Consider the following 25983-nt stretch of genomic DNA (forward strand, 5'->3'; position numbering starts at 1 on the left):
ATTATACATAATTTAACTGTAATAAGTAAATTAGTAAGTAAGGGGCCTTCAAGGCAAAATAAAGAAGGCACGAACAAGAATGGAATTAATTTTTTCTTTTAATTAATATGAAATAATTAATATAAATAAATTCTAAAAAATATAGACAAAAATACATAAAATGGAAATTAAGGTGTTATTATGCCTTAAAATAAATTGTTTAATCCAATATAAAATGTAATATATATTCACAGTACTTTTAACAAGTTATATGCAAGTTGAACTAGTACTAACTATTCCATATCCATCAGAGACATTTTACATAGTTAATTTGAAAGTATTATTTTTCAGCTCATGCAGACAGCATAGATAGAGTCAGAGGATGTTTTTTTTATACAACAGTACAAACACATTAAACATCTTAATGAGCCAAAAAGGACATGTATGTATCCCTACATTTCAAACATGTCTACAACAGACATGTGTTTAGAATGTGAAACGTTTTGTGCAACATGATCTCCCTAATGTTCTTGGACTGACCTCTACAGAGATTTGAATGAGAGGTTTGGTTATGCAGAGTATATTGAAATCAGGTGCAGTTCTTTTCCTCTGACTCACATGTGCAGATAGAAAACTGTCGTTTGAAAAGACAGGACTGAGCGACCGCAGGCAGAGGAGGCTCCAGGGTTTATAACGATTAATAAATCTGAAAAAAACAAAAAACTATTAAGCTTTAAAAATACCTGAAGAAAGAAAATAGTTACTAAACATGAAAAAATGAACTAGTGGAAAATAAAAAGTGATAGCATACAATAGATAATGTAAACTACAAATTGAAAAGAAAAAACATGTTAATTGTTTAGGAATAGAATAACTACTTTTGGAGAGGATGAATGAGTGTGGAATACCACAGGGCTCAGTACTGGAACCCAAATTGTTCGTATATATTATTGATACTATTGATATCATATTTATAGATGACGAAAACTTTACTGAAGTCTGTATGTTGTTAATCTAAAACACTGAGGATACCAAAGGAAAATTAAGAAAGTTAGAAATTTGGAGGAAAGAAAAACTGATTCTAACTCAAAGTAGATAAAACCAAAAACATAGTATTTTGTAACATTTTAGTTTTGACTGCTCAATATGCCTGAGGATAAATGGGAAAAAGCTATATGAAGCGTCATTGGTGTTCTATTCTGTGTCAATATAGATAAATACAATATAGAAAAAAAAACTACACTACTACTCAGAACAGACCTAATACATGAACATATGGCTACAAATGTTTTTTTAATAGTAGGTTACAAACGTAATGCAAACAAGATTTAGGGTTGATACAGCGATTTATCGTAGTTTTTTTTTCCTCAATACTGAAATACGGCAACACTGTATCAATATTTTTTTCCATCATATATTTTAATTCATTTATGGTTTACAGTTCAGTAAAGTGTGTAAAAATAAAACTATTAGATTTTTTAAATTTACAATTAACAGGCAGATATTCTCAGCCCTTGTTAATTTTTGTGTTCTAATTAAACTTTTTCTTGATGGCCACAATTTCATCAGCTATCCCACGAGATCCTGGAAATGACTGAGGATGAGAGGAAACAAACTTTTAGCTGATGTTTGGACATATTTTGGTATCAAAACGAATGAAAGCAGACAAAACTATAAATATATATCCTTGTTCCAACATTAATTAATTAATTCATTTTCTACTTCTTTATCCATTATGAGTGTCGAGGGGAGACTGGAGCCTATCCCAGTTTCATTGGTCGAGAGGCAGGGGACACCCTGGACAGGATGCCAGTCTGTGTCAGGACACACAAAGAGACACAACCATTCACACACACACTCATACCTATGCACAATTCCCACAAGTTCTCAAACCTCTGTATGTTTTTGGACTGTGGGAGGAAACCGGAGTGGCCGGAGTAAACCCACGCAACACAAATTCTTGCAAATACACACCACTACTAAGAATACTCTATCCTACCGGTAGAAGGTGTAGAAGTAATGCATATAATATAGTCAAACCACAGCTTCCTAGAACAAATCTATCAACCACATGTAGGAACTGTGTGTATAATAATATGAATTAAATTAATAATAAACCAAACATAACTACATTTACTGAAAAATGAATGCAATAATTTATCAACAACAAATACAATACTGTTCATGAAAAAAAACAATGCTTGGAAAAGGGACAGAAAAAAACATTTATTTCAGTCTCGACTAAAAAAACATGTTATTTTTAAATGACTATGATAAGGGGATTTTACATGAAATTTGCTGAGAAAATAAATGAGATCAGGAAGTAAAATGTATTTTTTTCTTTGCTGAAATAATTAAATTTAAAACGCATTAAAAAAACTGAACCACAGTAGACGTGGTGCTGTTATGTTCATGCATCAGCAAAGAAAGTATTTGCCTACAAAGTTGAACGACAAATGGGAGCATTATAAAAGATAAGCAATCCTCTCAAACTACTTCAATAGAAGAGGAACCACACAATTGGCTGATTTACCTAGCAGTTAAGGTTGTGGCTCTTTTCGGCTTGCTCCTGTTACTCAGACCATGGCCTTTTGTCCCGGGACAGGGCTTGGCCGGGCTGAGATTTGCATGCCAAGGGCCACTTGAATGTGAAGATCCCAGCTCGCTCTCTACCTGTCATGCAAATGTCCGCTGGACCAGTTAAAATACACAGTCAACACAGGTGTACACCATCAACAATAGGCCGGTGGACTGCCCAACCTCCGCTGCGCTTCTGGGAGAGTGGTATGGAAATGAGCGCAATCGTTCTCATGGAATACTGTTCGAGCAGGTCATTTTTAAGATGACCCAAGTTTGATCTGGACATTTAAAAAGTGAATGAAAGATGCAAGAGAAGAGGTGAGCAAGGCAGGCGGAAGAAAGGAATCATGCCGAAGTCTTTTCTTGTTAAAAAGAAGCGCGGGATCTCCGGAGCGAAACAATGGACTGGAACTGAACATGAGGAGAGTCAAGGTGAGCAGACGACAGGTATGTTTCTTGAATAACAGATGATCAAAACAGTTCTATCTATCCATCGATGGTATTTATCGACAGTATCTATCCATCTTTCTAGCTACATTCTACAGTATATACGGTATCTATTGTATCTATCTATCCTATCTTTTAATTGTATCTTATCCATCGATCCATCCATCCATCTATCATATCCATCTATCGTATCTATCTTTTGTATCTATCCATCTCTCATTTCAATCTTATCTTTCTATCTTATCTTTCTGTCATATCTTTCTATAGTATCTAGTGTATCTTTCTATCGTATCTATGTATCTATCTACCGTATCTTTCGTATCGTATTGTATCGTATCCATCCATCCATCCATGCTATCGTATTGTATCATATCGTATCCATCCATCCATCCATCCAATCGTATCGTATCGTATCGTATCGTATCGTATCGATCCATCCATCCATCCATCCATCCATCCATCCATCCATCCATCCATCCATCCATCCATCCATCCATCCATCCATCCATCCATCCATCCATCCATCCATCCATCGTATCTATCCTATCTATTGTATAGTATCTATCGTTTCTATCATATCGTATACCACCCTATCGTATCGATCGATCCGTCCATCCATCCATCTATCGTATCGTATCGTATCGTATCGTATCGTATCGTATCGTATCGTATCGTATCGTATCATATCGTATCGTATCGTATCGTATCGTATCGTATCGTACCGTATATTGTATCATATTGTATCCATCCCTCCCTCCCTCTATCGTATCATATCTATCTATCTTTCCATCCATCCATCCATCCATCTATCTGTCTACAGTATCTACCTACATACCACTCTGTCTATCTGTCATCTATATGTGGCTCTTGTTTAAGCCTGATTTGTTTTTAAAAAGTCATCAACCCGTTTTTATAATGACAATCACAGAGAGAGATGATGTCCAGCTGTCCTGCACAGACGTCCAACCCTTCCAGACCCTGGCTTCCACTTCCGGTTCCACCTCTGAGTGCAACAAGGCATTCAGCGAGCCAGAAACTGCCCCTGGTGCCGAGACCTCGGCGAACAGGAGTACGCTGAAGCTCCAGGGCTCCTACTTACATCCTGATAGCCTATCGCTGTTGAACAGAGCAAAGGTAAGGCTAAATCTACGTCACATATGTTTAACGTGTTTCCTCACCATCTCTTGGGAAAATATGTCAACAGTCACGTCCCCGAGCTGTTCCGGGTTCAGAGGAATTTCTCTGCGCAGTTTGCCACAAGAACTTCCCTCTCCAGCGCATGTTGACGCGCCACCTCAAATGCCACAGCCTGGTGAAGAGACATCCCTGTCGCTTCTGCGGAAAAGGATTCAACGACACCTTTGACCTTAAAAGACACATGCGGACACACACAGGTGGGGAAAGTGCATGTTTATAAAATAAATTATTAAAGTGTCCTTGCTTTATGATTTTGGCTACAAATAACTTGTCAAAGATATTTATTTGAAGACTTTTTTTCTCTTCTTCCCTTCCTTTTTTTTGTCCTTTATATGAGTAATGGTTTCAGATTTTTTTTCGCAGCGCTTTTGTATCATATTTTTTTTAATGAAATGTTTATGAAATTAAACATTACACAACAAATTTTATAGAAGAGACACAACGAAATACAAATTTCATTAAATAGAAAACAAGAAAACAAATAAAATATTATTTTTTAGAATTTATTTTGTTTGTTATAATAAATAATAATAATAAAACCAATTTACTAATTGCAATTGATTTATTTTTTTGAAATATAGGAAGTTTGCAATGTTTTTTATTCTTAAGTATATTTAAGTAGAATTCATTTTAAAAACGAAATGTTATACTATCAAATTAAGACAAATCTTGTTTTATTGTCTTTTATTTATTTTGCTATTAAGTTTTCCAATCATGTTTAATTCTTTATTTGTCCCATCCTTCTTTTGGCTTGCAGGCCCTGTATAATGTTCACAGTATATAATGTGGCCCCCGAGGACATGTAATTTCTGAACCCTGCTCTACAACCAGTGTTTGATTCTTTAAAAATATATATTTTTTTCCCTCTGCTGCAGGTATCAGGCCTTACAAGTGCGAGCTCTGTGAGAAGGCGTTCACGCAACGATGCTCACTGGAGTCGCACATGAGGAAGATCCACGGCGTTTACCAACAGTTCGCCTATCGCCAGAGACGCTCCAAGATCTTTGTGTGCGAGGACTGCGGGTTCACCTCGAGTCGTCCGGATGAATATTTCTACCACGTGAGACAGTGCCACCCAGACAGCCCTGCACTTCGCAGGTACTTCAGACGAGAAGCTTACGAGGCAGCAGGTTCTGCAGAGTATAAAGTCAACCCTTATCTAATGTACTCCAGCCCGCGGTACTACATATAAAGCTCACCCATCACTGACCATTATCTTAGTCAATTATAGACATCTCTCTGTGGATTATCTTTTGTAAAAATAAAGATAAACATATGAATGTTTAGTGAATTGGTCAACTTCAGAAAGGTAATAAATATATAAAATAGAAGTGAAACATGAATCTATTCCACGACTGCCACAAGGTCAACTACACTGTATACCGCTTTCTTCTCCTCCTCTAACAGGCAATATATTTATTTTCTTTGGATTTAAAATCATTAATATAATGATGATCATGCTGTTGAATTCAATTCTGTAAATAAAATTTCATGGTTCATCAGCTTCATTGAATGTGTTTAATATTTCATTGTTCATTTCTGTGCTTGAAAACTTGAACGAAAAGACAAGGTATTTAATTTAAATGACAATTTTATTATTTATTTCCAATTCAGTGTTGGTCACATACAATTTTACATACATTGTACATTCTATACTTTAGGGTTTGATAATGAGTTATCGCAGTCCAATAGAACCTTCAATGAAATTCTTGTCAAATGTCATGTCTCTTTAACGCAACTTGATAAATGATTGCTGTGCGCAACCAGATTTGCATCTTTTCCTGTCCGTTTAAAAAAACAAAGTCGGTGGTGAAGATGGATTTGAACCAGCTGCCCACGGAGTTCCGCTGAAGAAGTGATGTAGTACACAGGTCCGACCTTTGCGTGGCGCTGTTGCACACCGGCAACAATGAGTCGAGCCAGGATTACTGCTTGGATTCCATCATTGATTTTAATCTCAAAGACATGAATATTGCATTTTCAAACGTATTTATGTGGATGAAAGTCCATCTACGTGTATCTAGGTGTGAACAGGCCTGAAGAATTTCGAGAAATTGCTTTAAAATTATATGTGGGGGTTTGTTAGAGGTCATATTTAAAGTGTTAGTCCTTATTTTGAGTTGATTATTCCTGTAAAAGTAACTGTTTCTAAGGAACTGCTGGTTATACAGTCATGTAAAAACAACAGGAAAAGCCTGATAACAATCATGTGTATCGTGTGAAAACAGCGAAAAAACATGAAAAAGAAAAGATGGATGTAAGAACTTTAAAAAAGTGATTAAATCATGAAAAATGTCTAGATGTCGGTTTGAATTAAACTTGTATGAGCTATTTTTCTTCTTATCATTCAATTTATCAAATCAACAGCCATTTAAATTAATAAAAACAAAAAGTGCTCTAATCATTTTTTGCATGACTGTAGTTCCAGTTTAAAATCAAGACAACATCCTCTGCACAGACACAACAGATGCTACAGAAACGTGTGTCCGTTAATGTCGACTAGTTTTAATTGCAGATTTGTAGTTATTTACCTATCATCAGTTTAGTTGAAAGCAGCGTTCCTAGATCCAGAAAGCATTTGAGCTGAAGAGTTCTTTCCTCTCAGGAGAATTATGGAGAAAATAAAGAAGCAAACGCTCAATACAGTCGCGATGACCAGTCCTGACATCAGTGCACTTGTGACCGTGTCCATCTTGAACACTGGAGCCTTTAGAGACGCTGTAAACAAGCAGAAACACAAAAAACATTACAACTATTATTTACAATATCTTCATTATTTTTCTTTCCTCAAATAAACTGTATTCAGGTGGGATGTTTGGTCATTTTATTCCAGATCCTACTATTACAGATTGGAATTCTGTAATGTAGTACAGAATTCCAATCTGTACTAGTAGGATTCCAGATCCTACAAGTACAGATGGGAATTTTGTAATGTAGGATTCCAGATCCTACTAGTACAGATTGGAATTATGTAATGTAGGATTCCAGATCCTACTAGTAAAGATTGGAATTCTGTACTGTAGGATTCCAGATCCTACTAGTACAGATTGGAGTTCTGTACTGTAGGATTCCAGATCCTACTAGTACAGATTGGAAGTCTGTAATGTAGGATTCCAGATCCTACTAGTACAGATTGGAATTCTGTAATTTAGGATTCCAGATCCTACTAGTACAGATTTGAATTCTGTAATGTAGGATTCCAGATCCTACTGGTACAGATTGGAATTCTGTAACGTAGGATTCCAGATCCTGCTAGTACAGATTGGAATTCTGTAATGTAGGATTCCAGATCCTACTAGTACAGATTGGAATTCTGTAATGTAGGATTCCAGATCCTGCTAGTACAGATTGGAATTCTGTAATGTAGGATTCCAGATCCTACTAGTAGAGATTGGAATTCTGTAATGTAGGATTCCAGATCCTACTAGTACAGATTGGAATTCTGTACTGTAGGATTCCAGATCCTATGAGTACAGATTGGAATTCTGTACTGTAGGATTCCAGATCCTACTAGTAGAGTTTGGAATTCCAATCTGTACTAGTAGGATCTGGAATGGGTTCCAATCTGTACTGTGACATATACATGAGTAAATACTTTCTCGAATGTATAATTTTAAAGATCGACGTTCTTAAATCCCATCACCATAGCAACGGCCCACTGGTAATTTTGCCCTCCCAACTAATGTGTGTATTTGCATGTGTGTTAAAGTGATGTTGGACTCTATCTCATCAGTGTGTGTCTGTTTGTATAAAACTCTCTCTTCGTTGAAATATTTACATTAGAAAATTATCTTAAACTCCGCCCACTGAAAACACTTTTTTTGGAGATTACATCCCATTTATCACAACCACACCCACAGTACTGTGATTGGTCAAACGTCAAGGTTTGTCACTGCGTGTCATCCGTCATGGAATTCTCCACCTCCAAGAGACTCGTTGTATAACCTAAGTGGGACGTAATTACAGCTGTTTGGTTGGAGGAGTGAAGCCATTATTACGACATAATGGACTCTGCTCTTGTAACCTCTCGTTCGCTCAGATTTCAGACGCGGGTTTTGAAAGTTAAAATCGTGGCCATGATGAGGGACTTACTGCATCTTGGAGAGTGAAGACTTCAACGTTTAAATCATGTGAGTGAGTCAGTAAAGTTGGGTTTTCACCTCAGTTGCCATTTAAGGTAAGCAATACATTACAAAGAAATTTCAAAGTGAAGGTCTTACCAAGTTGGGAGTTGTTTGTTGCCGTTTCATCTGTAAAAATACAATAATAAAACCAGGTTAATAAACATTCTTAACTAGGCTATGATGTTTGTTATCAAGCATGAACAATTCAATCTAAGAGACCAAGTGGAAACTGGATAAGGGCAGAAGTTTAATAAATGTGTCGTACCACTGCGTGTGATGATGGGTCCGGCTGTCAAAACAGCATTTCCAGACCCTTGCGTTCCGTCTGCTGAATCTCTCCTCCTCCTTTTTTTGCTGCTACAAATCTATACCATAAGATTAAGAGACAGACGAAACATTAGAAATAAATCAAAAGAAGAACAAATTCATCAAATAATAATAATAAATTGAATATACGTTTTTTAATATTAATTTGAGAGAAAAAAGTGAATAGAATAAAATCTTTTTCACATGGATACACACAGGGTTTGATCATCTAATTACAAATCTAATACGAAAATATATTTTTCAATGTTTTCTTTTCAATTCATACCTTTATTTATAAAAATGTCGTAAAATTAACGTAGAAGCATTTGTGCGTCGATTCATCATGGCGGATTCCAAAGCTAAGGTATTGATTGTCTGGTGTTACAACATTTGAATTTAAAAGGCTATAAATGAAATAACATTGAATTTAGAAAATGTATTCGTCAATTATTGGAATTAGAATATCACTATGTATAAAAAAAGAAATAATTTAATTGAAAATGTTTGACATTTATTTATTACTCAATTATATAATCAATTATATATAAATATACAGCAATTTTATTTATTTTTTTTATAAAAAATTGCTGTATTTGCTGTGGCTGATTTGGTAAAAAAAAAATTCCTGAAGGAGATCTACTGAGGGATCAATAAAGTTCTACCTTATTAAAAACGAATTGAATTCCATGCTTAAAAAAAAATTTGATTAAAAAAAAAAGTCAAGTATGAAGTATTCTTGATACTGGAATTCAGTGATACTTACAGGCATCAACAGGGGGCAGTCATCCGATCGACACAGCTTTGTGACACAGTGCAGGAAAACCGTGGACATCTTCTGATTCTTGTGTTTGACGAATCGGAACACCTCGAAAGCAAAGCGACCCATTTGACTCTTGCCATTTTCAAAGATTGTCGTCTGTGGGTCTTTCTCACAGCTGGGCCATGGACAGAAAGAGTGAAATGCAAATCAAATGAAATGAGAACAAAAAAAAACAACCATTTAGTTACCTGAAGAAAAGGTCATAGCGAAGGTTGTCGTTCGGGTTCCCGGAGGGTGTCGTGTAGCAGTAATCCATGAGGACGTTCCATCTGGGTGACATCGACTCGTGGTTAATCAAGAAGCAGGAGTTGACATTTCAAATCGTGGGAATACCTTCTATCCAGATTGGCAGCTTTTACAGCCGCAAACACTCGTGTCTTCAGGGTCAGTCCTGCCCCAGGCATGGACAGCTGCTGGACGTAGGACGAGTCCTGGGAAAAACATCACTTATTTAGTCATTTTAAAGTTCATTTTTTAAGATTGAAGTACTAAATGTAAGCGTTTAAGTACATAATTATAACTCTGTAATCGGGGTGTGTGTTGGCAAGAATCTGACATTGTGATACGTATCACGATACAGGGGCAAGGATGTGATATATCGCGATACATTGCGATACTGTAGGAACGAAGTGATATTTGTAGTTTTCTCCCGAATACTTAGCGAAGTCGTAACTGCTTTAATTTGTTTTCTAACCAAAATATGTCCAAACATCAGTTTTTAAAGCTGCTGGATTCGACTGTATCCTCTTGTCCTCAGTCATTGCCGGGGTCTTGCGGGGTTTCATTGTTTCTTTAGCTAGAGACGACGTAATGACTGCTGCCATCTAGAGGCCGTTTAATTGCAACATGAAAACGAATATACCAATTGAATATTTGCATGTTAATTTTAAATAAACCATAAAATAACTTGGATTCAAATGAAATATGATTTGAATGATAATGATAAAAATGTAAATAACTTACATTATAGAGTAGAAGATTCAAAGTGCTGATGAAAGTACCGTTGCTGTCCTTCACAGAAATCGCCGCAGCTGACCTAAACCAAGCAAAAATCATTCCTGAATCTTCTGCTTTTTACAAAGAGATCCGTATTTTTTTTTTTTCATAGAAGGAAGTTCAACTTACGAGGACAGCTGAGTGTTGTTGACCAGGTACTCCAGCGGGTAGCTGCAGCTGAACTTGTACAGCAGGCCCGGCAGGTAGCTGATGACGTTCAACGGATCCGGAGTGTCGATAAATCCCGCTACGTTTCCAATTTGAACGAGAGACAAGTTCCCGTAAGCGTTCGGGCCCTGAGCCGTGGAGACCTGGGAGACAAAGCAGTGACTTCATATGAAGAGACTAAATAAAGAATACACTATCAGTATAATATTACAAAGTTTGTTTTTACATCTCTGTTGTTGTTTTTTTTAAATAGAAGTATATCAGTGTCATCAGAAGATTGAATTGTTGAATTTAACATTTACATTTTAAGGTTTTTTATTTGATATAAGTTTTTTTCTAAGCATTTATTTATTTTAAATTTTTCCATTTTTGCTTTATTTAAATTACTAACTAACATCACACTCACACATGCACAACAAACACACACATATGTTAGTACAGGTACACACAGGGATTATAAATCAACTAAAACAACAATTTAGGAAGAAACTATTGGAGAGACCCTGACATAGAGTTTGATATTCTACTACCAATAATTCATTATATCTTTTCTTCTCTTTTTTATTCGGAGCCTTTTAAATTGAATATATACAGTTGGAAGTAGTAACATTTCATTTTATATGTATGTAAAAAATGAAAATGTTCTACTTTTTCTTTGTTAAACAAATTAAACAAATTGATAAATAATAATTAAGTCCAAATATTCAACAAAAACAAATTAAACCTTTCAATAAAGAAGTTATACATTTCAATTTTAATAAAGAGAGTTTCAACATTTTATATTTCATTTAAATTCAACCTTTAAGTATTCTGATGACTTTTAATTCTACTTGTGACCTATACTTGAAAAAGTCTTAACAACAAATAGGTTTTAAGAGAAAAAGGTTTGCAAAAACTTACAAACACAGAGTTAGAAACCACAGAAAAGACCCACATATTTATTTAAAACCATTAATATATTAATAACAGTTTTAAAGCATTTAAATTCTAACACACACATCATTCTTAAGCATGACTTCTTACCACCAGAGAGTTGCCACAGGACTCCAGTGTAGCCAGACTGATGCTAAAGATCACCACGGTGGGGAAGGTGTTGTTGTTGATGAATCCGCGGCAGTGCGTGTCGCCATGGCGACTGTTGAGCGCCAGGTCGATGTCGGAGTAGCCGGAGAAAAGAACGGGGCAAAAGTTGATCTTCAAGGTGATGGTCTGGACCCCACAGTAGACACTGATGTCCCTCTCTCCTGCGAGCACACACACACACACACACACACACACATGAGCTCGAACATTAATCATGTTTAAAGAGTAACAGATTAACTTATTTATTCAATTTAACTTTGTGATGTCAGAATTTCTTACCAGGAAAACGACTGTGGAAGTTGGAGTCGCAGTTGTAACCATTGAACTGAGCGTCAACCCAGAAGAACTTACTAAATACTAAAATAATCCAAAATATATGTTCCATTTCAGCACCTGCAAATTTATGTAAGAGCCATGACACGTTAATAATGGAACAATTTATATCAATAATTGATGTACAGTCATGAAAAAAACAATGGTTAGTAGACTTGTGGTCTGAAAAGAAAACAGGGAATATCTAAAAGCACTATATTTGACAGTACTATGTCATGGATACTGATGTAACGCATGGTTATTATCGGGAAAACGCAGAAAAAGTCGAGAAATCGTCTCTTAAATAAACTCAAATTCACTTTTTTTCCATAATCAACCAAACAAACGTAGGTTTAGTTGAACCAAACGTTAAAATCAACAAGTTAAAGTTAAAATCTTCTAAAGATATATTTTTTGACATGACTGTATATCTTGAATCTAGTGTCACAGTTATCTTTCTCTACTAGCGCTAGACTTTTTGACACTCACCCGGGTTCCTGTCCAGCTGCTAATTCGTGGATCTCCATGAGCGAGGACCACCTGATGGAATGGATCCACAGTTCCAACAACTACAAAGGACACTCAGCGGCAGGGGGAAGGACTCGACACATAAGTAACTCATTATTTGAGCGTTTCAACAAAAAGGGCCGGCTATAGTGGACATGGGAACGTCCATCAAATATGAATGTGTTATACAAATCTTTTGACATCCGCAGAAACATGAGCAGATTTTAAAGTTTCCCACTCATATCCTTTCAGCCCAATCTGGCTTTGTCGCCGCTCACAAATGGTTTGACGCTGCATGAGGTCCAGCAGCGAGGGCGGGGGATGCAAATTATCTTTTCATCACTACCGTTGCTCTGGATGGCCGGCCGAGCGATTCCTCTGGGGGCAGACGGGGAGAGAAGAGCTCACTGTGTGGGACCTTCATTACGCTGCCGTCCTCAGCAGAGGAACAAGCAAGAAGCCTGGAGACACTTGTTAACACACTTTTTAAAATGTATTCTTATTGAGCGATCAAGTCATAATGCTTCTGTCACGACGGCCCGGAAAAGTGCAAACTAATTTAAAAACTCTGAAACAATATTACAATTGCCTGAAAAAAAAAGGTCACACACCAAAACACATTTACAAATAATGAAACAAAATTACAAATTCAGAAACAAATTGCAATTGCCTGAAAAAACTATACTCAACTATCGTTTACAAACTCTGAAACCATTTACAAACTCAGAAACACATTTACAAACTCTGAAACACGTTTAAAAAACTCTGAAATACGTTTACAAACTCTGAAACCATTTAAAAACTCTGAAAGCATTTATAAACTCAGAAACAAAATTACAATTTCCTGAAACACATTTACAAACTCTGAAACACATGTATATACTCTGAAACACGTTTAAAAACTCTGAAACAAAATTACAATTTCCTGAAACACATTTACAAACTCTGAAACAAACTTGCAATTTCCTGAAACAAATACACAAATTCTGAACTAAAATGATACTTTTAAACACACTTAAAAACCCTAAATCAAAATTGAATGCTATGAGGGAACGTTTGTCCAATATTTGACTATTTGAGAAGAGCTCACTGTGTGGGACCTTCATTACGCTGCCGTCCTCAGCAGAGGAACAAGCAAGAAGCCTGGAGACACTTGTTAACACACTTTTTAAAATGTATTCTTATTGAGCGATCAAGTCATAATGCTTCTGTCACGACGGCCCGGAAAAGTGCAAACTAATTTAAAAACTCTGAAACAATATTACAATTGCCTGAAAAAAAACGGTCACACACCAAAACACATTTACAAATAATGAAACAAAATTACAAATTCAGAAACAAATTGCAATTGCCTGAAAAAACTATACTCAACTATCGTTTACAAACTCTGAAACCATTTACAAACTCAGAAACACATTTACAAACTCTGAAACACGTTTACAAACTCTGAAATACGTTTACAAACTCTGAAATACGTTTACAAACTCTGAAATACATTTACAAACTCTGAAATACATTTACAAACTCTGAAACCATTTAAAAACTCTGAAAGCATTTAAAAACTCTGAAACACGTTTAAAAACTCTGAAACAAAATTACAATTTCCTGAAACACATTTACAAACTCTGAAACACATTTATATACTCTGAAACACGTTTAAAAACTCTGAAACAAAATTACAATTTCCTGAAACACATTTACAAACTCTGAAACAAACTTGCAATTTCCTGAAACAAATACACAAATTCTGAACTAAAATGATACTTTTAAACACACTTAAAAACCCTAAATCAAAATTGAATGCTATGAGGGAACGTTTGTCCAATATTTGACTATTTGAGAAGAGCTCACTGTGTGGGACCTTCATTACGCTGCCGTCCTCAGCAGAGGAACAAGCAAGAAGCCTGGAGACACTTGTTAACACACTTTTTAAAATGTATTCTTATTGAGCGATCAAGTCATAATGCTTCTGTCACGACGGCCCGGAAAAGTGCAAACTCATTTAAAAACTCTGAAACAAAATTACAATTGCCTGAAAAAAAACGGTCACATACCAAAACACATTTACAAATAATGAAACAAAATTACAAATTCAGAAACAAATTGCAATTGCCTGAAAAAACTATACTCAACTATCGTTTACAAACTCTGAAACCATTTACAAACTCAGAAACACATTTACAAACTCTGAAACACGTTTAAAAAACTCTGAAATACGTTTACAAACTCTGAAACCATTTAAAAACTCTGAAACCATTTAAAAACTCTGAAAGCATTTAAAAACTCTGAAACAAGTTTAAAAACTCTGAAACAAAATTACAATTTCTTGAAACACATTTACAAACTCTGAAACACATGTATATACTCTGAAACACGTTTAAAAACTCTGAAACAAAATTACAATTTCCTGAAACACATTTACAAACTCTGAAACACATGTATATACTCTGAAACACGTTTAAAAACTCTGAAATAAAATTGCAATTTCCTGAAACACATTTACAAACTCTGAAACAAACTTGCAATTTCCTGAAACAAATACACAAATTCTGAACTAAAATGATACTTTTAAACACACTTAAAAACCCTAAATCAAAATTGAATGCTATGAGGGAACGTTTGTCCAATATTTGACTATTTGAGAAGAGCTCACTGTGTGGGACCTTCATTACGCTGCCGTCCTCAGCAGAGGAACAAGCAAGAAGCCTGGAGACACTTGTTAACACACTTTTTAAAATGTATTCTTATTGAGCGATCAAGTCATAATGCTTCTGTCACGACGGCCCGGAAAAGTGCAAACTCATTTAAAAACTCTGAAACAAAATTACAATTGCCTGAAAAAAAATGTTGACATTCTAAAACACATTTACAAACATGGAAACAAAATTACAAATTCAGAAACAAATTGCAATTGCCTGAACTATACTCAACTATCTTAACTAAAATCACAATTTTAAACGCACTTACAAACCCTAAAACACATTTACAAACTCTAAAACACATTTACATACTCTGAAACACTTGAACAAAAATGTATTACATATTTACGAACTTTGAAACACATTTACAAACTTTGAAACACATTTACAAACTTTGAAACACGTTTACAAACTTTGAAACACATTTACAAACTTTGAAACACGTTTACAAATTCTGAAACAAAATTGCAATTTCCTGAAACACATTTATACTCTGAAACACATTAACAAACTTCAAAACACATTTACAAACTTTGAAACACATTTACAAACTCTGAAACACATTAACAAACTCAGAAACACATTTATATACTTTGAAACACATTAACAAACTTCAAAACACATTTACAAACTTTGAAACACATTTAAAAACTCTGAAACACGTTTAAAAAACTGAAACACATTAACAAACTTAAAAACACATTTACAAACTTTGAAACACATTGACAATTCTGAAACACATTTATATACTCTGAAACACATTAACAAACTTCAAAACACATTTAAAAACTTTGAAACACATTTAAAAACTCTGAAACACGTTTAAAAACATTGAAACACGTTTACAAACTCTGAAACACATTTACAAACTTGCAATTTCATGAAACAAATACACAAATTCTGAACAAAATGATACTTTTAAACACACTTACAAACACTAAATCAAAATGTAAAACTCTGATTGATATGAGGGAATGTTTTTCCAATATTTTACTATTTGAAAGCATGCTATACTATTGAATTGTATCTGTACAGTAAGTAAGTAAGTAATTTTTATTTGTATAGCGCTTTGCCAGACCAGGGTCACAAAGCACTTAATCAATCAAAAACATATTCAATAAAGTATACATTTTAAAGGTAAGGATACAAATGATAACACAACAGGAGTTCCAGAAAATCAAGGAAAAGCCTGAACAAATAAAAACGTCTTAAAATGTTTCTTAAAGGAGTCAGTAGACTCCATCAAGCGCAAAGAGAGAGGAAGATGGTTCCAAAGCTTAGGAGCAACAGGCTGAAAAGATTTCTCTCCTCTGGTCCTGAACCGTGTTCAGGAACCATCAGTAGATTCTGATCCACAGACCTCAGAGCACAGTGACCTTGAGTGTCTAGAAAGGCACCTTTAAATAAAATGTATTATTTAATTATCAACGAAAAATTAAGATAATAAGTTTAAAAATGTAAATTGTTTGTGTTTCTATTAGTCTCATCAGTGCCTTGCCTGAGCAGTGGAAACAGCGACACAAACTCTCCAACACCGACTCACCCGTCAGCGCTTAGAGGAACACTTTTTTAGCTTAAAGTTTGTACATTCACACACATTTTATCTGTTTTAGTCAAGAATTCTTAAGGTATTTTATGAGTGAAGACCACTTTTTACTTTTGGCCTTCACTGCAAATTCCTCAAATCATGATTGAATCAATTGTATTGTATAGAATATACAAAAAAAAGTTATTTTGATCTGTTAGTGAGGAAGATTTAAATGATTTAGTTGTTTGTAAAGGATTTAAAAAATGAAAGATCTAATACAGTAGAGAAACGATTTTGTCGCACAGATATGTTTTTTCCAGCCTCATAAATGATCACATTTAATACCAAGAACATGTCAATATAAGTGTAACATTTCCTCAGCTTAAAACAAATTATATAAATATGCCCGACAAGTTTAAAGCAAGAGGGTCACAACATTCCTCCGGAGGCACCTCCTACTCTTTCTGCAGAGCGATAAGCCGTTATTCCCAGCTCTTGTTTTGTTCCTACCACTTTCCTTAGTTACCTTTCTGTAGAAGCAACAAAGAAGGTAAGACAATGATTTCCTGTCCTGTGTATTTGTTGGGTTATTGAATAAGCATGAAGATAAGTTCTATATTTTTAGATGAAGAAATGTATCAGTTTTTTTACATTTTCATGCCAAATGTCGATGAAAATGTCACTGGAGTTTACATTACTTTTGTTATGTGGCGAAAATATATAAGATTTTTTTCATCATTCAGGTTATTGATCTAACAAGCCTTCCTAGCTTTATGCAAAACTAGTCAAAGTCTACCTTAAAAATATTAAAAAAGGAAAAGTGGGTCCATTCTATCAGAGTGTATCTCTCAAATCGTTCACATAAACCTATTCACGTATTCATTTCTAGTTTTAAAATCTTTAAAAGTGTTGTAAAGTTTCCTGTGCTTAATTCTTCTTTGTTTTTAAGGTGCTGCAACATGATTGACTTGAGTTTCCTGACGAACGAGGAGCAGGAGTGCATCCTAACTGTGCTGAAAAGAGATGCAGAGTTAAAACGACTGGAGGAGCAGCGTTTATTGTACGTTTTCCTCGGTTATATCATTATACTTGAAATGATGTAGAGTGTTTTATAGCTCGTCCCGCTATGCTCAAGAGTGTCGGATAGCTTCATGGTGTGGACCTGTTATGAAGTTTTCCTAAGTTCCCAACTCATTAAAAGAAATTGTGATAATTTCCTTAATTTTCCTACAAATCCATAACTTCTATAACTTCGGCTCTGAATAGGGGTTCTGTGGATCATGTGCTGTGGTTGTCACAGCTTCAGGGTTTATTAACTTGGTGGTAGAGTTTCTTCCCCTTTAGCAAACGTAAATTTCACTCAATTATATATATATTATAGCGGCTTTGGACTGATGATGCTCTTCTTTGTTTCTGTGTTCAGGAATCTGCAGAAACGTGTCAACGACAGAAGTAAATTTAGGTACTTGAGTGGAGAATGGTTCTACGAGACGAAGCAGCGTCGCCATCAGGACCGCATCCATGGCTCGGACATCATCATGGCATCCATGAGACACGTCGTCTACCCTCTAACGCTGTGTGAGTCCCTTAGAATAAGTCGTCTTCCTATTCTTTGAGTCTTGTTACGGGCTTTCTGTGTGTGGATGATTTTTTTTTTTGCTTTTAGTTTTCATTTTCTTTCATTTTCATTTTCAATGTTATGTTATGTGCTACAGTGGAGAGTTCCCACACATCCAGCTCAGAGTACGGATTGGAAAATGATTCAATGGAATTTCTTTCTGGAGTCCAAGGGCCTCAAACTCGGCTTCAAAGGCAAGTTGTAATTTCTCAATTGTTTTCATCTGTCCATCCAATCGACTATGTGTACATTTATCTGTCCGTATTTTCAACTATCTTTTCTTCTGTCCGTCCATCAGTTGATCCTTCTGACTATCTGTCCGTCCGTCCATTCTCCTTTCTGTACAACCATTCATCTTTCCATACATCCATCTATCTTTTAGTCTGTCCATCTGTCAGTTTATCTGTCCGTCTGTCTGTCCATTCATCTGTCCATACATCAATCTATCTATTAGTCTGTCCATCTGTTAGTTAATCTGTCCGTCTGTCTGTCCATTTATCTGTCCATACATCAATCTATCTATTAGTCTGTCCATCTCTAAATTAATCTGTCCGTCTGTCTGTCCATTTATCTGTCCATACCTGCATCTACTTATCTCTTCTTCTGTCCATCCAACAGCTGATCCATCCGTCCATTTTTCCTGTCCATACATCCATTAATCTGTCCATACATCCATTAATCTGTCCATACGACTATTGATCTATTTGGCTGTTGGAGAATTCATCTGTTTATGCTTCAATCTATCTCTTCGTCTTTCCGCCTATCCATCTATCCTTACATCCATCTATCTATTCATCTGTGTGTCTATCCATCCGTCTGTCTGGATCAACAAGACATGTGTCGTGGTTAGTGCTGTGATTTAAAGCAGGTCCCTGTAAACTGAAAATTAGCAATCCAATGAATTAGTTGCTACTTCCCTCAGTCGTGTTTCTTTCTACAAAATCTAGTCAATTATATAGAGAAATATTTTTCCTGTTTCCAAGTCCTATCTTCACCAGAAAAAAATGGAAAATTCCACAACCCTAAGCTGCCTACTCCATCACATGCTGAGCTAGAGGAGATTATTAGGGTGTAATTGGTGGACGGTGTAGTCATGCACATAATGTTGGTGCTCACATGCTCATGTTTTTCACAGTTTTTGAGCAGCAGACAGAATAAGCAGCTTAAAGCGGTTATACAGCAGTGCCAGTGAGAATCCAATTACATCTTAAGATCTAAAAAAAAAGTAGTAGTGTAGTCCATCTCTGTCAAACTCATGGCTTGGGGCCAATTCCGGGCAACCAATTCATTTTACGTGGCCTGTCTGTCGATTGTCTCAAAATCAGGGTAGATTCATGTTCATGTTCATGTGTTGACCTATAAAGATGCCAGTGTTTAACATAAGGACATAGATTATGGATGTCAACAACAAGTAAACCTGGAATGTGTTGAATATATGAAAAGACAATAAGAAAATCAGACCCATATAACATGTTAGGTAAATATACATTTTGTTCATCCTAAACTTGGAGGCTTGTATTATTGAGTTCGTCACCCTGTGTTGATAATTCATTAGAACATTTCCTAACGTTTCTCTTAGTATGTTTCAAGTTAAGAGCCCTGATGAAAGCGATCCACATCCACCAAAAAGAAGACTACATGTGGCAAATGAGGTATCATTTTTTTTTCCCCAAATTTTGATTCAATTCTTAAACTTAAAGAAATAACATATATTTTTCTTAAAGCAGCGAAAAAATCCATTTAACAGCAAACATGTCGAACAAAATACTGCTGAAGAAGCTGACAGAACCATGGAACTGAGCCCACCAAAAGGTAACTTATGTATCTATTGTGTTTTAAACTCTATTTTGCGGGGAAACCTGTAATCCACCATTTAGTGTATCTTTCCCAGTTCACTACTTAAGGGAAGACTCATTAGGGCAGTTGAGAGGCTAGCCAGGGATTAATCGAAAAGTGCCATAATCTGCATTACATAACATATCCGATACACACTTTCATAACCACTGTAACTGAACCAAAGAAGAGAGGTACAACTGTGGCTTGTAGAAGGAAAGGAGGTGTTGTTAAGTAAAAGTCACATTATAATAACACATTTAAAGTACACCACTTCCTTATATCTTTGTTGTAGTCAGTTTTTTAAATGCTGTCGATAAAATCTTTATTTGTAAAAGGCACATTTAAAAATGGACCTTTTGGGTCTCAGTTCACAGAACCACGTTTGACATCTACATTTCCAAAGCCGCCCTCAAACAAGACCAGAGTACGAGATGTGCCAACGGTGAAATCCTTCCTCTACAACCAGACTACAATATTCAAGAATGCACTGAGGCAAAAGAAACATCATCTCCAACCATGATTTGTGATAACGAAGAGAGTCTTCAAACTAACCAACTAAAAAAGTCCAAATCCAGATGTTGGGATTCCTTGTTATTTCCAAGTCAACTCGCCACCAACACGAGACCAGAGGGAACGAGCTACAGTTTGCAGCTCACGGAAGAGGAGCAACAAGATGTGGATGTCAAGATACTTCATCAAACAAATGAAAAAATGACTAAAGACATGGAGGACCTCCAGCCTACTGCAAATGTTTTCATAGGAAAAATCATCCCTACAAAGCATTTGACTGATAAACTTCCACCTGTCAATGGTAAGATTTCTGCTTCATAATCTTCGTTTTAACTGTCAAACTTATTTTATATGGCTCGTCTAATAGTTTGTTCAAAATCAAAGTAAGTAATATTTGTATAGCGCTGCTCTAGACAAAGTAGATTTACTTTCTTGTTAATATGTTTACCTGTTAAGATGCAGGTGTTCAAGATCAGAAACAGAAAGTATGTGCTGTCAAAAGTTATACAGAGACTTTCAACAAGAGTCGAACTGATATTGACAAGAGTGTTTTGGTGAAGTTCGACAAAAACACAATTAAGAAAGATCCAAAAATTAAATGAAATGCGTAAACTTCCATTTACAGTATTTTAAGTATGTATTTTGTCTGGATCATGACCTTGTTTGATAAAAGATTTTAATGTTCTAGGGTTGAGTCAGTACTTGGGTGACTTAGGTCAGTCTGTCAAACTGAGCCTGAGAAACCTGGGTGTTGTTTTTGACAAAGACATGTCTCTAGTTCAACACTGCAGAAAACTGACCAGAAACTGTTTCCTTCAACTGAGAAAAATCTCTAAACTTGGAGATATAATCCATGTGTTTATGTCTTCTCGTTTGGACTATTGTAATAGTTTATTTTCCACTCTAGTAGGAGAACTCACATTTCCCCGATCCTTAAAACTCAGCATTGGCTGCCAGTTTCTTCAAGGATCAATTTTAAAATTCTGGTTCTTACTTCTTCATGGTCAGGCTCTTACTTCCATCAGTGATCTGATCAAGCCTTACACCCCAGCTCGGGCTCTAAAGTCTGTGGATCAGAATCTACTGATGGTTCCTGAACACGCTTCCGGACCAGAGGAGAGAAATCCTTCCAGACTGTTGCTCCTAAGCTATAGAACGATCTCTGTGTTTGATGATCTACTGACTCCTTCAAGAAACATCTGAAGTCTTTTTTATTTGTGCTTTTCCCTGATTTTCTAGGACTCCTGTGCTTGTCTCTATGTTGTCTTGACCTTTTAGAGTTTGTTGTATCTTTCAGAACGGCACCTTGCGTCCATTGAGCAAGAAGTTATCACTGCTGGTGATGAAGATGCGCGATCAACTACTCACTTGGAGACTGAGAACCTGAACAGGCATTTGCTGCTCAACACTGAACAGGTTAAAGGTGATGTTTCCTACCGAAACCCCTTTGAGATTTTCCCAAGCCACGAAGAGAGAACATCTGAAACATATTGTTCTTCTGTGGAGATTAAATATAGAGAGAATTCTCCGGAAACACCTGGTTCAGTGAACAACAAACACAGGATAACAGTACCAGATTCAACCCTTGAGTCGCCCTCAGTTAGAAGCAAGAAACATTTTCTCCAGCCTGAAGGTGCCACTGAAATGAATACCAACACAGACGATGGAACCTACAGAGCAGATATTGTTTTCATATCTGAAGAAACAGATGATATTTTAACAGTGGCCCAGGCGATAGGTGCCAAACCGATTATAACCTTGGTCCGACAAGAAAGCTCCAAACAGCGCCGTTCAAGTTCAACGGACATCAAAGGAGCTGAAATTAGTCGGATGAAATTGTTCTGGGAAAATAAATGTACTCCATCGACAGTTCTTAGGGAAGCCAGTAATCCTTTTGACATTGATTCCAGATATAAATCCAAAGAAAAATGTTCTACCCCAGGAGCCAAGTCTCAAAAGTCAGAACCTTCTAACGAGCCGAAAGACGTTACAAGTCAAACCAGCGCCCCAACAACAACAACAACAACTACTGCTGCTGCAAAGAAACAAGTTCCATCTTGGGAGGGTTTGGATTATAAGGAAGTGGTGAATTCTCCAGGCAGACGTAGAAACTCGAACGAGAAACATGATGACGTCAGGAAAAGTCCGTCCAAGACTTGCCACCCACGGGCTCTGCCAAGAGAGCACAAGTTACAGAGTTCTCCTCTCAAAATGTTCCCAATTGATTTAAAACCTGTTGGAAAGGATCAAAAGGAAACTCCATCGCCAAGCAGAACATGTATGTGCAGTCCTTTAAGAGTTCCAGAGCACAGACCAACAGATATGGCTCCCATTGATCTCAACATGTTTCCTGATGATGCAGTAATCGTACACCCACATGGGTTGAACCAATGCGACTCACCACAGAAGAAAAAAGATTTGACTCTTGCCCGGTCCTTCATCCCGAACGATAACCAGTTTTATCTTGGACCTCACCAGAGAGCCCATCTACCTCCATTTCCACCAGACACTCTTGAGCAAGGACACTACTTGGTGGATGATCTCGATGCAAAGACACACGAATCCTTAAAATACCAAGGTAAAAACAAATGAAATAAACTGACTATCCATCTTTTGACTTGTTTTACTTTACTTCTGTTGCCTCTTCAGGGATGTCTTTCGGTCAATTGAGAGGCAGCGTTTCTGTTCCTCTTCTTGAACAGGATGAAGTATTCTTCAATTATTTTTCTACATTCTAACAATTCCCAGCGACCAGACAAATCACTTTACTTCTTTTAACCAATTCTTCCAGATAGAGAGCATCAGTTCCATCGATACCTTGAGCCGGAGAAGAAACACCAGCAGCTCCGTCTCCGACATCAGTCTTTCGACGGATGCAGGGTCCTGGTCTACTGTAGGTAACTTTAAAATAATCTATTCTAATTTCATTTTTTTCATATTATTCCCCCCCCACCCCCCTTTTCTTTTAATTATGACTAGATGAGTGGCAGTGTTAGCAGCATTTTCCCTGAAGATGGGGATAGAAATATCCAAGGGTCTATTCAATGTGCAGTCAACTACATCCAAAAACTGGGAGAGTTCCACATCTTTGTGGTTCTCTGCAGGGATCTGGCCGTTGGTGACATCAAGAAAAGGCGTTCTGACCCGTAAGTTCTTCTTGTTGTTGATGACATTGAACCTCCATAAGATTAAGCAACCCATACATAAAAATGTACATAATGTTCAAATCTTCGTTTTAGTTTTTTAAAGACTTTGTCTGGTTTTGTAGGTACGTGAAATGTTACCTTCTACCTGACAAAATGAAGCTTGGTAAAAGAAAAACCACTGTGAAAAAGAAGTCGTTCTACCCAGTGTTCAATGAAATACTCAAGGTGCAATTAATTTGTTTCGTAAATATCGATGTTGCTTTATGAATCAATGCCATTATTTTCTGTGTTTTGTCTTTTTTTCCAAGTTTCAAATCCAAATGGAGGATTTAAAAACTCTCACTCTGAACCTCTCTGTGTGGCACAATGACACCTTTGGGCGGAACGGTTTTTTGGGTGAGGTGAATTTAAAGATGTCAGACTGGGACTTTTGCAATGCTCAGATAAATGAATATACATTAAAAGCCCAGGTAAATAAATTTCTCTGTCTTTTTAAGATGCACTCTGCTACCGTGTCACCTCAGCTCTATCTTTAGGTTTCAGCTGAAATTTCTCGGTCACCTTCTTTCCATGCCTCACAAAACAAGGGGAAGATGAGAGTAGGTCTCCGGTTTCTGCAGCAGATACCTCATGGTAATAAGTTCTCTTAACATGTTCTACGTCACTCCTTCGATAAACTTCTCGATAACTGATTTGTTTGCAGATAAAAGTCCGTGTAAGACAGAAACCAATGAGGTACATATTTGGATCAAAGACTGCAAAGATCTGCCGTCGGTCCGAGGAGTGATCATTGACCCGTTTGTCAAATGGTATGGATACTGCAAATACCTTCTAAGATAAGCTTTACAAATTGATAAGACTATAAAAAATACTTTAAAAGAGGTCTATAAATAATGTAAACTGTTAAAAGATTAATTTATTTGTATTTATCTCATTGTTTATTTCTTATTTATGATAATATTAATACATCCATTCATCCATGCATGCATCTATCAATCCATCCATCCATATATGCATTCATCCACATGTCCATATGTCCATTCATACATCTACCCATCCATCCATCCATGCAAACCATCCATCCAACAATCCATATATCTATCCGTGCACCCATCCAACAATCCACCTTAAAACATATGTTATAAAATATTATAAGAAAACATTGTCTGAACAATAAAGGATCCAGCTAAATTGCTGGTTCATGACAATCATGTGTTGACATTGCAGGTCTTATTCGGAAATAACAACACGTCTTCCCTCTTCCTGCAGCATAGTCCTACCTGATACAAGCTGGAAAGGAAGACAGAAGACCAGAGTTGTGAAGAGAACAGCTAACCCGTTGTTCAACCACACCATGGTATATGATGGATTTCACTATGAAGATCTAAGGGAGGCATGTGTGGAGATATCAGTGTGGGACCATGACCGACTGAACAACCGCTTCATCGGAGGCGTACGGTTGGGAATCGGAACAGGTGATGGGATTTTTACCAGTTGGTCACAAGTAATGGAATCCCCCTGATTTCCCACACATCCACATATTGGACAGACATATTTTATTTATTTGGCTTCATATCTTAGAACTGCCAGGACACATAGCATCAAACAAAGTAACTTCAGATGTGTACTGATGTCTTATTTTACATATTAAATATGACTGATCCTGCTACGATTGTGCCACCTTGTCCGGTTTAACCCTTATATTAAATCTGTAAATATATACATTGCTCAGTAAATGTCAACAAAAAGTAATGACCTTTCACGTTTGTGTTGCAGGAAAGAGTTATGGAGTGGACGTGGATTGGATGGACTCGACTGTTGAGGAAACAAATCTGTGGCATAGGATGTTGCACTCAAATGGTGAATGGGTGGAAGATGTCTTACCTCTGAGGAAGTTGAGCAGTAGCATGTAAATGTTTCGTGTTGTCTGCCAGCATTTGTCAGAGCATTTCAAGAGGTTTATTTATGAAATGTTAACGTTTAATGTTATTTGTAAATACATTTGTTTTGATCTTCCACATGTTACACATTTTAACATAAATAGAAGATACATTTTCTGCACAATGAACTGCCTGTAAAATTATGTGTGATTCAATAAATAAATTAAGATATCTCTCTAAATAGTAC

At 36.4% G+C, this 25983-nt stretch overlaps 3 protein-coding genes and 1 long non-coding RNA gene across 4 annotated transcripts; 3 read left to right on the forward strand and 1 right to left on the reverse strand.

The window, feature by feature from the left end:
- The first annotated feature begins 2906 nt into the window (after positions 1 to 2906).
- On the forward strand, positions 2907 to 5395 carry LOC148065958 (transcription factor Ovo-like 2). The gene is made up of 4 exons (XM_087808116.1): positions 2907 to 3006; positions 3935 to 4140; positions 4211 to 4400; positions 5079 to 5395. Exons 1-4 carry the CDS (start codon positions 2907 to 2909, stop codon positions 5393 to 5395), a joined length of 813 nt encoding a protein of 270 aa, XP_087664242.1.
- Positions 5396 to 6690: 1295 nt separating this feature from the next.
- On the reverse strand, positions 6691 to 12097 carry LOC148065959 (zona pellucida-like domain-containing protein 1). Its single transcript, XM_087808224.1, has 10 exons — positions 11980 to 12097; positions 11641 to 11861; positions 10579 to 10760; positions 10417 to 10489; positions 9787 to 9884; positions 9642 to 9722; positions 9397 to 9568; positions 8593 to 8692; positions 8424 to 8453; positions 6691 to 6921 (listed from the first exon to the last, which is right to left on the reverse strand). The coding sequence occupies exons 1-10, from the start codon at positions 12083 to 12085 to the stop codon at positions 6746 to 6748; spliced, it is 1239 nt and encodes a 412-aa protein (XP_087664350.1). The 5' UTR covers positions 12086 to 12097; the 3' UTR covers positions 6691 to 6745.
- A 5141-nt stretch (positions 12098 to 17238) lies between these two features.
- LOC148065960 (synaptotagmin-like protein 2) lies at positions 17239 to 25867 on the forward strand. The gene is made up of 14 exons (XM_087808118.1): positions 17239 to 17296; positions 17696 to 17806; positions 18170 to 18324; positions 18462 to 18489; positions 22621 to 23288; positions 23360 to 23418; positions 23502 to 23603; positions 23690 to 23856; positions 23979 to 24081; positions 24165 to 24326; positions 24393 to 24489; positions 24560 to 24665; positions 25126 to 25331; positions 25633 to 25867. The coding sequence occupies exons 2-14, from the start codon at positions 17706 to 17708 to the stop codon at positions 25767 to 25769; spliced, it is 2091 nt and encodes a 696-aa protein (XP_087664244.1). The 5' UTR covers positions 17239 to 17296; positions 17696 to 17705; the 3' UTR covers positions 25770 to 25867.
- LOC148065961 (uncharacterized) lies at positions 19942 to 22084 on the forward strand. Its single transcript, XR_015713349.1, has 4 exons — positions 19942 to 20016; positions 20089 to 20176; positions 20568 to 21011; positions 22008 to 22084. It is a non-coding gene; the product is annotated as an uncharacterized LOC148065961 (long non-coding RNA).
- Positions 25868 to 25983: the final 116 nt, after the last annotated feature.

The sequence above is a fragment of the Callionymus lyra genome, chromosome 14, assembly GCF_982586985.1.
Source record: "Callionymus lyra chromosome 14, fCalLyr1.hap1.1, whole genome shotgun sequence".
Classification (NCBI taxonomy): domain Eukaryota; kingdom Metazoa; phylum Chordata; class Actinopteri; order Syngnathiformes; family Callionymidae; genus Callionymus; species Callionymus lyra.